Source organism: Zootoca vivipara, chromosome 1 (genome assembly GCF_963506605.1).
Source record: "Zootoca vivipara chromosome 1, rZooViv1.1, whole genome shotgun sequence".
NCBI lineage: Eukaryota > Metazoa > Chordata > Lepidosauria > Squamata > Lacertidae > Zootoca > Zootoca vivipara.
Window position 1 is genome coordinate 112,120,653 of NC_083276.1, and position 13,503 is coordinate 112,134,155.

Consider the following 13,503-nt stretch of genomic DNA (forward strand, 5'->3'; position numbering starts at 1 on the left):
AAGTAAGTAATTTAACCAAGATGCCAAAACTGAGGGTTTTGTCAGCTTAAATATATGACAATTAAATTTGTATTTGACAGAATGTTGCAGCTCTGATCTCTAGTTATATTTTCTTAGTATTTCTCAGGCTTGATAGTGATATTACTACATTGAAACGGCTGCAAATGCTTCTGTTATTGATGAGTGACTTTTTATGGCTGGCTCTCTCACATGCCCCTAGGGGCCGAGGTCCCTTTGGCCCCCCCAAAAAATATTTGAGGGGGCCAGCCCCCCCCCATTTATGGGAATTGCCATCCCAGTGGTATTCATGTGCCATGTCATGTGATCAGTTATGTGGGGTGGGGCTTACCTCCCCCCCCCCAACAATATTTTATTTAAGTTGGCCCAGGAATGTGAAATACTGGTATAGAAACTACTTTAGAGGAGCAGCACTCATTTATGAACAGCTCTCAATTGGTGGCCATGCTGAGCTGTTTCCCATGTGTAGACATTCTGAGCATCTTTCAAAAGGAAGCCTGAAATAACTTTGCTCACCACTGGAGTTAAGAGGAAAGAAACCTCTTGCAATTGCACTTTGTCCTTAGGGTACTTTTGATTGAGGTATAAAATCTTTGAATAGCTGTTAGATCCATTTTCTTCTAGGAATTAAAAAAATGCACCCTATTTTTCTTAAGTTACATTTTCCTTCCCTGTGTTGGGGTATGCGACCAAGATACTCTTGATAGCTGTTGCGGAAGAGTATTGGTTATGCCACACGTGGTGGAATTGAAATAATAATAATAATAATAATAATTTATTTCTACCCTGTCCATCTGGCTGGGTTTCCCCAGCTACTCTAAAGTACTGGTCTTTGTTAGCCAAATAACACAGAATTTGGCTCAGAAATATTACCAATGCTGTGAATGGATGAAGTATTAGTTTCGGAGTTTTGAACCCACCCAGTTATAATGGATCTCTCCTAAATTTGTATTTAATTTCAGAAAACATTAGTCCAGAGGAAGAATATAAAATTGCCTGCCTTCTGATGGTCTTTGTGGCTGTCTCTTTACCAACTTTGGCCAGTAATGTGATGTCTCAATACAGTCCTGCCATTGAAGGTAATTTTCAGACAAACCGGTGTGAAAATTTGTTCTGGGGGGGAGGGGGTAAATTATATTAAATGTTCATCTGGAATATTTATTTGCTTTCATTTTATGATACTGGTGTTTGGCCCTTTTGGGTGTTGAATAGTACATCAATTTTATATCTCACAATGGTTGCTTTGAAAGAGGAAATAAAAATCTCTCACCTCAAGTCATACTTTGGTTCTAGGGATCCTTACCAAGAATGTGTTCTACCCGTTGCACATAAATGTCCTATTGATTAGGAAATGTTAAAACTCGACTGGAGGCTTTTGGGGGCACAGGAACAATGCTGAGTACTATTTGGAAGTCATATTGAAACTAGTTTTCATACTAGATATTTGCATTAGAAGCATTCATAATCCTCATATTCCTGTGCTAGTTACCATGTTGCCCCGTCTTTACTTGAATACACACACCGTTCTGTTTGCACCTAGCAGGATTCAGGTCTTCAGAACAGAACTTTGGAACTGATAAATTGAGAAGAAAACCAGAATTCAGTCTTTGAAACAGATTTTGGAATAAATGTAGTCCTGCTTTTATGAGTTCCCTGGAAATTGTTTGTTATGCAATCGTTTGTATAACGATTCCACAATTCCCATTGTTTCCTATGGAAACATTTCTAATGTGAGATTTGTCCCCTCTGTTTCCTCCCTCTCTCCATGGTTTCTTCTTGAAATGGCTGCAGCCAATCAGCAAAAGAGAGGCAAAGTGGGGGAAATGATTTGCCCAATCTCTCCTGTCCCTGATTTGTTTCATTTTTCCTGCTTTCCGAGTCATCTGACCTCCCTCCCTCTTTCTGTGGTTTCTGCCTAAAAATGGCTGCCACCAACCAACACACACAAAAAGGAAGAAAGTTGGCTGTTTGGATAAGAGAATCTGTGGAGCATATAGTGAGGTTTGGGCATAATTCTTTCAAGTGTGGATTAGTGATTTTTTGGGTATTGAGTGTGCAGATAGCAGGACCTGTGTGTAATGTCTTTTACTCCATGCAAAAGGTTCTTAAAGATCTTTACTTCCTCCTTGTTAAATGAAGATTATCCATATTATAACATATTTGAAAGTTAATCCCTTGCTTAACTCTGCTGCTATTCAAACGACACATTCCATTCAGCTAAAAAGTTCAGAGTGTGAGTGAAGCTAAAGTAATATCACAAATGTGTTTTTGTTTAGGTCACTGCAACAATATCCATTGCCTGGCCAAAGCAATCAACCAGATTGCTGCAGCTTTATTTACCATTCACAAGGGAAGCATTGAAGACCGTCTCAAAGAATTCTTGGCTGTATGTACAATTTTTATTTTGGGCTGACCTGCTACAGAAATCATTCATTTCCACCAAGGCTTTCAGCTGTACTGCGATTAACATTTACAACCTTAACTTTTGATTTCAGGCCAAAAGTGGCTTTTTCTATATGGTAGTGATTGCAACAATGACTGTAAAGGATTTGAGTCAATATTGTAAGCATGTGTGAACTTTGTCTTGCAGAATAACTGGTCTGATCAGGGATTCCAGTACACAAATTGAGCTATACAATTGGTCTGTCCTGTTCATTTCATTGTTGTGGAATGCTCCACATCCATAACCCCATACATTATCTAACATTACAAATGATGTCATGTTAAATCTTATATCTGAAATTGCATGTGTCGTGAAATTAAAATGATTTGTAAAGTGGCTTTAGATTAGTAGAAATCTTACTTGTTATGTGTGAATTTTTTTAGCTTGCATCCTCTAGTCTACTGAAAATCGGTCAGGAGACAGACAAAACCACTACAAGGAACAGAGAATCTGTTTACCTACTGCTAGACATGGTAAGCTCTCATTCCGGTGATCGTTCCAAAAGTTTTATCCTAGGTAAAAGAGGCTTTGACAAGCACGCTGTGTGGAATTCAACAAATGGTCAAAATACTGTTGGGCAGCATAGCAGAACAATTACTTTAAAAAGCAAAAACCGTGCAATGCTTTTGAACCCTACTCTTTTGAGCCTGTGTGCATTTCCTTCTTCTCCCCCGCTCCTTGCTGGTAGCTTGTCATTTTGGCAGCATCAGGATTTCCACTCCTTGCCAGGTTTCTGATGTGATCTCTCCTCTCACTTTAGATTGTCCAGGAGTCTCCATTCCTGACCATGGATCTTCTGGAGTCTTGCTTTCCGTATGTCTTGCTCCGAAATGCATACCATGCTGTGTACAAACAAAGTGTCACATCGTCTGCCTGAATATCTGCTTTAACTGGAGACAACCTAAGCACGCATCTATGTTGCCTCAGTTTTACTTGTGTAAACTGTGGAGCTGTTTTATTTTATGGCCTGGCAAAGAGTTTTGTGGATTATAAACTTTTTCCCAATGCAGTTGTATTTCTGACCAGTGGTTTCTTAATATGGTTGTACTACAATATAAGCTTGGCTGATTTTAGGTTGCACATTTTGCTGATTTGTTTTCCTTTTTATTTTAGAATAATCATAATTATGTTTAAAAAGAGAAATACTATTTCAACTATGGGTTTGTTTTTTTCATATCCAATCATGCAGGAATCATAATGGCTTGTTTATTTCCAGGAAGAACTCTATTTAGTGATTATTTTAGTGTTCCTAGCTTTCATCTGTGTGTAAATTATTTCATATAGGGAGAGTTACAACCTGTACCTATTGTTCTTATCAGAAAAAAGACTTGGATGTGCATTTCTGTGAATGACAACATTTCTACTTTTTTTTCTTTTTGAAACACTCACCCAAATTAATGACCGATGCTATCTAATATTAAAAATTGTTGTAAGACTGCTTAGACAGCAGTCTTCTCCATACAATCTTAAACAGCAGCAAGTGGTTTTGTTTGTATAAAGCTTACATAGTGGAATTTTTTAAAGACTAATTTCCATGGTGCCCCGTTGGCATTAACACTACATTGTACCCTGCTGTATAATAAACGTTCTTAATGCATTTATCAAATGTTGATAAAATGTTAGCCCTTTAACCACTTTTTATATGTTTTAAATTTTTGAAATTCAAGTGTACCTTCCATTACATACAATAAACACTACACTGTATTACGTGCTGGTGGCTTTCCTTGGGTTTTTTGCTCAGTTGACTATTGAAAATTCATTGTTCTAAGCATCGAGCAACGTGCATTGACTCAGTCTACAGATAGTTAAATGTGCATGTTTGACCCATTTTTGGATCTTCAGCACTGTCTATCCACATTAAAATTTGCTTTACTTTAATGGCTGTCACCTAACCGACTTAAAAATCAATAGGCTTACAAACATCTCACTGCTGGCTTGCTATCTATCTCTCTCCATATTCTTTCAACTTAGTGATGGTGGGCTGAGACATCACTTTGACATAACTTCACCCATTTTTTGGCATACTTTAAATGTCAGGTTCCTGAGGGTTTCTGGTGTGTCAGGTCCAAACTCATGAATTACGCTATATACACAATATATTTTTTGGCTTCTGAAGATTCCTGGGCAGCACTCTCTGCTAACATGTTATTAAAGGGAAAGGCATACCTATTGACTCCTGCAGAGTGTAATGATACTGTAGTGTCTAAATCCACTCGCATTAACTCACTTTACTACATATTGCAGAAACTGAGAGCGTACAAACATAATCTGTAAATAAAGATGAAATAACTCACTGGGGAAAAAAATCAAGCCAGCATTCCTTAGGAACTAGTAGCTTGGTGGTTATGGTAACACTGTCCCATAATATCTATTGGTCTCACTGTTCACACCATCTTACCTCTCACCCCCTTTTCCAATTTGCCACCACCCCAGTTCTTTTGGGGGCAAAAAAGAAAAGAAAAAAAGTTTGACGGGTAAATAGGAATTCAGGTTTAGATTATATTTGAGAGACTAATGGTTTACCCAATCAGAAAGTTTAGCAATGCAGTTGGAGATGTTAGACCATGTGAAATGGGAAGTGGAAACTGTAGAATTTGTATTGAAAGATGTAACAGTTTAAGATTTTCCTGGGGAAGAGTACAAAGACCAGTGGTGTAGTAATGGGGGGGGGGCGTGCCGCCCCGGGTGGCAGGCTGGGCGGGGGGGCAGCAAGCTGGGCGGGGGTGACCACCTCCAATGGCCGCCGCTGCAAGCACCCCTCGCCGCCCACGTGGAGGCGAGGCCGGGGTGTGCTGCAGAAAGAGCTCCGGTGGCTTCCAAGCCTGGCTCCTCCACGCCGTCGCCGGAGGAGCCAGCAGCACAGCCCTCGCCCGCCTTCACGATGGCCCTGAAGAAAACCAAGTAGCGGGCGAGCAGAACCAGCCCCTGCGGAGCCAACGCAAACTGGCTGTGAGGAGAACCGCCTCCAGAGCAGTAAGGATGGGCGGAGGGAGGGCCAGAGGGAGAGGCCTGCCAGATGCCCCCTGCCGCTGGCTGCTGTGTCACCGCAGTGCCGCAGCGTATCCCTCCTTTGTGCGCATGCGTCGTGGCGCCCGACACATGCATGCGATGGACGCCCCGCCCCCTGGAGGGGTGCCTTCGGGTTTGCCGCCCTGGGCGGCCAGGCGACTAGCTACACCACTGGCAAAGACAATAGAAAATAACATCCTGTTTCAAAAAAAATAAATATTCCGTATCTAACTCACTTTATAGTTCTTCTAGAACATTGGCTGGTCAGGATGACCCACTTGGTAGACACAGTGTCAGTGGAGAAATTTATAAACTGAAATTAATAGTGAAATGGCAGGATATGAAAAGGGATTTGGAACTGCTGCTGAAGAACTGGCTCTGATTATAGTCATAAATTAAGGATTGTGCTCCTAAGTGAAGCCCATCTCAGCCTTTTCCTTGTGGTGATTCAGTAAATATGTGAGCTGTTTTTTATTTCATTGAGAATTGATGTTGCCCAACATCCTTGAATCAGTGGTATGTTTGTTAAGATTCCAGTTTTATTACGGTGGTGGCTTCAATGTATTTTGTAAATCATCATGGGTATAGAGACAAGGAGTTTATTTCTCTCTCTTGAAAATGCAATGGATATTCTCCCTCGGTAGGGATTATCTATTCAGAACATGTGAGATTCAGGTCCAGAGGGTAGCGAGGTTCTTAAAATTTATGCTCTCCTTGCACACACTTCATTCCAGCCACTATTGAGGTGCTTTAAACATCAACACCAGCTTGAGTGCAGCACTGGCCCTCTTTCTAGGGGACTCATTTAGGGCAAGATGGAACAAGAACCGACCCAAATAAGAATGGGCACTGCCATTCCACTTGGGAGTTTTTAAGTGCACAAGCAATTCTTGATAAATCCTGGAGAAGCCTTCTAAAAGGAATTTCTGGATCTTACGGTTATGGAGAAAACACGGGCATGTCAGCCTGTCTTGAAACCTCAGAAATGTGCTCCAGATGGTTTCCTCCTGAAAATGAAGGACCGCAAACAGACTCAGTGGCTTATACAGCATCACTGAAGCATTGTACATTTACCATCACTGACTTGGCGTATTGCCTATTATTAGTTACCAGCCCTTCGCCCTCAAGTCCCCAGACAGGTTCCAACAATTAAAAAAAAATCATGCCATTTTTTTAAAAAGTAAAAACCTTATCCATTCACAAATGTTTCAGATCTACTCATTTAAAAGCTAATATTGTGATATAATCTGCTCTGGATTGCAACTGAACACATTTTAACCATGACACTCATGGTGGTTTGTATGTTTTGCGATCTCTTCTCCCCAGTTGATGTCATGTCATTCTCCTCCATCTCTGTCATTGGTTATGACTTGAGTATTGACACAAAGGGGTTCAGTTAAGTTTGAATTAATAACAAAGGCATTATTCACCTCCTCTCTTTTTGTTCTTTGTTTTGATGAGAGTTATGAGGTGCAAGTCTGGGATATAGGGTAGCCATGGAACAAATGGAGAACAATGGAGAAGAATTGGGGGCATCAGATGAGCTAGTCGGCACCCTATTCTCCATACAACTTGCAGATAATTTAACATCCCTCAAGTTTCCCCACACATTGCACAGCCCTCTTAACTCACTTGCACCAGTCCAAGAGATGTCCTATGCTGTCTCCTATCATAACTGAAATCCTTAGTGGCACGGAGAAGTTACATAGCTTCTCCATGCCACTAAGCTTAGCTGGAGACTTGAAAGCTTCTAATCTATTGTGTTGAAGCACCTGGTGTCCCAAGATGACATCAGATGACACGATAGGGCACTCCCGGTCCTGCCACATGCAGCAACCAGGTGACGGCAACCATCACATAACAGACCCTCCAAGTGTCCCTATTTTCCAGGGATGGTCCTGGGTTTACAGAAGCCAGCCCAGTTTCTGATCTGACCCCAGAACCGTCCTGCTTTTCCTTAGGATGTCCCTATTCCCATTGGAGAAATGTTGGAGGGTATGCATAAATTAGGGACCCAGGTGGCTTTGTGGGTTAAACCACTGAGCCTAGGGCTTGCTGATCAGAAGGTCGGCGGTTCGAATCCCTGTGACAGGGTGAGCTCCCGTTGCTTGGTCCCAGCTCCTGCCAACCTAGCAGTTCGAAAGCACGTCAAAATGCAAGTAGATAAATAGGAACCGCTACAGCGGGAAGGTAAACGGCGTTTCCATGTGCTGCTCTGGTTCGCCAGAAGCGGCTTTGTCATGCTGGCCACATGACCTGGAAGCTGTATGCCTGCTCCCTCGGCCAATAATGCAAGATGAGCGCGCAACCCGAGAGTCGGTCACGACTGGACCTAATGGTCAGGGGTCCCTTTACCTTTACTTTATGCATAAATAACACAGAAACTTAAAGCTCACTCGCAGAAGGTCCCAGGTTCCATTAAGAACATTTCAAAGGAAGGGCTGGGAATGTCCCCTGGCCAAAACCGTAGCGTGCCTCTGCCAGTCAGTAAGCAATACTCAGCTACACAAACCAATGGAGTCCAACTCTTAATAGTCAGCTTCGTGTCGAGACGTGGCATTGATGTCGGACACAGCTATTCAAAGGGGGGGGGGGGAGGGAGAAGAAACCTTTTAAATTCCAAATGGAAGCCAAGAGGAGAAACCGGCAAAAACCACAGAAGGCAACTGGAGAAATGCAGTAATAAAAAAAAGAACTCTGCGGAGTCAGGATTTATAACGAAGGAGAAAATGTTCCTCCCCAAGGTCTGTATATGTAATAATTCTTGTAGATCTCTAATTGACAGCATTGTGAGTGGAAACACACTGGGGCTGATTTTGTTTTTATTTTGATACCGGTAATTATGTCAAACATCATAACAAGTACCAGACAAGCCAATTTCCACCTGGCAAATGTTTTTAGTAGGTGGTGGGAGTTTTGGCAGGGAGGGAGGGTGGTTAAAAGGGGGCAGGGTGTTCTTCCTAGTTTACTGAACAAAACTCTGGTTTACAGTGGAACCTCAGTTTATAAACACCTCGGTTTACGAACTTTCGGTTTACGAACGCCGCGGACCCATCTGGAACGGATTAATTCACTTTCCATTACTTTCAATGGGAAAGCTCGCTTCAGTTTATGAAAGCTTCAGTTTATGAACAGACTTCCAGAACCAATTGTGTTCATAAACCGAGGTACCACTGTATTTTTAAAATACGTACACACAGATGATTACTACCCCTAAAATTACAAACCAAAAATCACTCGACAGAGGAACGAATCAAGTGGTCCTAAGAAGAAGAAGAAGAAGAGGAGGACGACGACGACGACTACTCAACGTAGCTTACAGATAGAAACAAGAACTGCTGAAAACATTAAACTTTAAAAATGCAATTAATGATAGAATTAAGACTATATACATATATGAAACCTACTTAAAACATGAAAATAATTACAATAAAAACAGCATAGCACCAGCCCTTTCATTAAATGCAGTTAATTTCCAAAATTAACAAGAAGGTCTTAAGCTGCCAGCAGAACAACAAGGAGGGAGCTAGACTAGCCTCTCCAGGAAGGCTGGTCCAGAGTCTTATATGTAACACACACACACACACACACTTAATCTACACTTATTTAAAAGGATTTGTGAACTGTGGAAGCCTACAATCATATTTTTCTCGATTTAAGTTAGCAAGGTCTAACACCCCACCCCCTGCTCATGTGTCTAAGAGTCTGAGTTCACGACTTGTTCTATGTCTGCCTATATCACAGGCCTGCACGGCAAAGTTGAACTTTTAAGTATAAACTTTCGTTTTTATTCTGAATTCATATTAAAAAGGACACATGTCATAGTACAAACACATACTAGAGGTGAAACCAGGGCAAGGCTGTGTGGTGGTTGGGATGAGAAGGCATAGTGATGAAAATTGGAAAAAAAAATCCTAAAATAGGATTTCAAATTGGTGGGCATTGGTCATTGACACTCTTACTGGTTTTCAAGCGGGTGTGGGGCTTATTGAATTCCACCCCCTCCACATTATATTTTTTAAAGTATTATGGTCTGGACTTAACCTTCTAAAAGTCACATTTGATGTGTCAGGTTCCCCCCGCCCCTGTAACTACAATAATTAAAGGAAATGAAATATGGCAGTTGCTAAATATTTCTCCCCATCACTAGAAGGATTATGACCAGAGTTTAGCGATCTCTCTTAGAATTTGTAACAAGGGATGCTTGTTCACAATGGCTGGATCCTCTCTCTGCACTTCTGTCTGCGAAACGCAGAAAGCAGCTGCCTATATGGATTTGTCAAAAACATGATGCCAGATCAAATTTATAGCCTTGTTTGCATATGTTATTACTTGAATGTATGCAGGATGCAATAAATGTGTAGCCAGATGTTAGACTTTAACTGTTTAACTAGCAGAGAGAGTATGGTCCAGGATGGGGAATCTATGATACCCCCAGATGTAGCTGGATGACAGCTCTCAAAAATCTGTAAGCATTGGCCATGCCAATTGGGGTGGATGGGAGTTGGAGTCCCAACAACATCTGGAAGGCCCCTTCAGAGCAGTAGGCTTAGACCTGGAAGTTAAAATTCCCACTTTGACTTTGGACTCAGCTACATTAGTCAAAAAACAGTGTTTTTAATGCATTATAAACACGCAACACCAGAGGGCGCTGGAGAGCAAAAATAAATTATTTGCGATTTTCCATAGAGTTTTTTCTTTTGTAATAACAATTTAATTTCTGACTTATTCATAGCATTTTCCCCCTGTTTGCAGATCTACCCCTGATGTGCATTGTGCAACCTTGCACACACTCTTTGCCTAACCTATGCTCACAGATTTGTTATTTTTAAGGAAGGCAACAGCAGCAAGAAGCATGCCATCTTCAGTCCCTTGGAGGGAATGCTAATAACTCAAGGATTCTCCAATGGTTTGCTTAGGGCTGGGGAAACTGTGGTTCTCCAAATGTTGAACAACAACACCCATTGCTCCTGGCCATCAATCATTCTGGCTGGAGCTGATGGTAATTGGAGTCCAATAACTTCACAGAGGGGGGGACGACCACAAGATGGGGAAGGCTGGTCTGTGTTCACTGTAACTTGCCTATCTGTCATGGCACAAACCTATCCACAGCAAGGTTTGCACCTTAAGAAGGAAACATTATTTCAGATATTCTGTTGTAAATGTAGGTGTAAAGGGGATTGTGCTATCTTGTTCTGAGTTTGCAGCCTACAACTGCGTATGTCCTGTCCTCAAAGTCTGATTGTCTGAATTACGTAATGAAAGTTGAACGCATTATTTTCGCCTCTTTTTGTTTCAGAAAATTTGAAGAAGGAAAGAATTTGAAATCAGTGTCTGTTAAGTTAAAATGTAGCTTGAAGGCATCAGAGGCTATTCTGTGGAAATAACAGAAAGGAGGGCACTATGGAAGCGTTGTGTGGACACAAATGAAAACCACTGTAGTTTCTGGGAAATAACTGCTGTCTAGACTCGCAAGCGTGTGGTGTCTGTGAATATTTTCCTTGGTTACTGGAGACAAGAGTGATAACATAAAGCAATCAGACTTTCAGATGACGCAAGTTGGAATTTACTTCAGAAATGTTGGAAACACTGAAAAGGCCCAGATGTAACTTGAGAGAAAAGCAAAGAGATCTATATACTGGGGCTGGACAGAAGATAATGTACCCCCCCCAAAAAATGATATCAGGCCATGTGCCAGCGTGGTCCACAGAGGCTTTTTCTGGCATCCACAGTGTCCTGTCTCTGACCCCTTGGAAGAAGAATCCGGATGGAACCAATAGAACAGGTTGTGGTATGTGCTTGATTGCATTGTGTGAGTGTGTTTAGTGGACAGCACCATTTCCTCTGGTTTGCAAATGTACCTGTGGACCCAGAAAGGTTGCCCAAGGTCAAATGATGCTGCCACTGTGTGGAAACTAATTCCAAGGGGCGAAATATATCAGTTTTTATCTTTATAAGCTATAACGACATGCGATTTATAAACTATAACGACATGCGAGACAGTGATCCAAGGTAATCATACTGTTTAGGTTTGGTCTTCTTCAGTTTTTTAACTACAAAAAATAAATCAAATAAATATATACTGTATCATTAATTATGTCATACATTATATTGAGGCCAATGGCCAGCATGAACATAATAATATCTTAACATTGAAAAAATACAGAAAAATTAAAAAAAAAAACGTGTTGCCTCTCTTTTTTTGGTATTTTGACTCAAGTCTGCAACACAGGGGTTGTTTCATTAGCACTGACCATGTGGAAACTAAGCAGGTCTCAGGGCTTGAGTCAGGTGTAGGTCAGCAACAAGAGCAATAGATCACCCGAGGCCAGTGAAATTAAATCAGTGGCCTAGCGTGGGTTGCCAGCACCCAGGGCAAGGCAAGTATTGTGCCCCCTTAACCCATGGACCGTTAGCACAGGTGCCAAGAGGTTGTGCCATGGAACAAACCCCATGGAGACAGCTCTACGTGTGCGCTTGCCGCTCTCCCCCTGAGAGAGGTGTTCACAAATGCCAACACAATTGCTTAAAAACACTGAAACAAAACTACATATGGCATGCCTTCCAACATTTCCCCAGTGGAAACAGGGACGTCCCCTTGCATGATGATAATTTTGCCATTTATACCCCACACATCTTACTGGGTTGGCCCAGCCACTCTGGGCGGCTTCCAACATATATAAAAACATAATAAAACATTAAACTTTTTTTTTTAAAAAAACCCTTCCCTATACAGTACAGGATTGCCTTCAGACTGCTTGGGGGGGGGGGTCAGATAATTTCAACATTTTCCCAGTGAAAATAGGGATATCCTAAGGAAAAGCGTGATATTCTGGGATCAAATAATAAACCGGATCGTTTTCCAAAAATCAGGCATGTCCCTAGAAAATAGGGACACTTGGAGGGTCTGCATATGTATTTAAATACAAGTATTCTGGGCCTTAGGTGACACAGGTGGTGCTGTGGTCTACACCACAGAGCCTAGGGCTTGCTGATCAGAAGGTCAGCGGTTCAAATCCCTGCAACGGGGTGAGCTCCCGTTGTTCCCAGTTCCCAGTTCCTGCCCACCTAGCAGTTTGAAAGCACGTCAAAGTGCAAGTAGATAAATACTTCCAGCAGGAAGGTAAACAACATTTCCATGCGCTGCTCTGGTTTCACCAGAAGCAGCTTAGTCATGCTGGCCACATGACCTGGAAGCTGTACGCCGGCTCCCTCGGCCAATAACACGAGATGAGCGTCGCCACGCCAGAGTTGTCTGCGACTGGACCTAACGTTCAGTGGTACCTTTACCTTTATCCTGGGTCTTAGGTGGGTGACCGTGCAGAGCCTACATATTACTGGAAATTGAGAAATGCAATTCTAAAAATACACATACTGCAAAATTTTGCTCAATTCTCACTTTGGGTTGAATTATTGAGAAATTAGGGAAAGGGATTTTTACTGCAGTATCATGGCAGACAGATAACCATCTGGCCGAAGTCGAATTAATTATCCTGCTGCACTAGCCACAGATAATTAAGGTGAGCTGAAGTTTGTTTAGAAACTGCTGAGGTGTTAGCCAGAGTACAAATTGACAGTGTCCCTAAGCTGTGTTGACTCTTCCCTGCTAGTAGAAAGCACTTACTGTGGGGCGAAGGTAAACAGATTGGTTAAGTATACACAAGGAGCTGATCTACATGGTGAAAAGAGCCATTTGACCACAATTTAGAAGCCAATATACTTTTTTTTTGTTGTTGTAAGGCTGAGGAATTTCAGCTGGTGTAGTTGCAACTCCAGAGTAAGTTTTAAGGACATAACCATATACCAGGAATGGAGAACCTTTTCCAGCCAACATTCTCCCATGGGCAATGCTTCGAGGGCCAAATGCCATTTTTTGCACAGGCAAAAGTTGGTGAAACAAGGGACCTGAGTCTTACCTTTATACAGTAGGCCACACATTCCAGATGTGCAAATGGGAAGGCGTTCTACAGGGCGGGCGGGCGCCACTACCAAGAAGGCCCTCTGCCTGGTTCCCTGTAACCTCACTTCTCACA

General features: G+C 42.0%; 1 protein-coding gene across 4 annotated transcripts in view; it reads left to right on the plus strand.

The window, feature by feature from the left end:
- NCKAP1 (NCK associated protein 1) overlaps positions 1 to 4,174 on the plus strand; it is a 44,903-nt gene extending 40,729 nt beyond the window's left edge. For all 4 annotated transcript variants that reach the window (XM_035133562.2, XM_035133580.2, XM_035133571.2 and 1 more), the window contains exons 28-31: positions 981 to 1,097; positions 2,295 to 2,404; positions 2,845 to 2,934; positions 3,222 to 4,174. In XM_035133562.2, the coding sequence (XP_034989453.2) occupies positions 981 to 1,097; positions 2,295 to 2,404; positions 2,845 to 2,934; positions 3,222 to 3,338 (434 nt within the window). In that variant the 3' untranslated portion in view covers positions 3,339 to 4,174. The remainder of the gene's footprint in view (positions 1 to 980; positions 1,098 to 2,294; positions 2,405 to 2,844; positions 2,935 to 3,221) is intronic.
- The last annotated feature ends 9,329 nt before the right edge of the window (positions 4,175 to 13,503 follow it).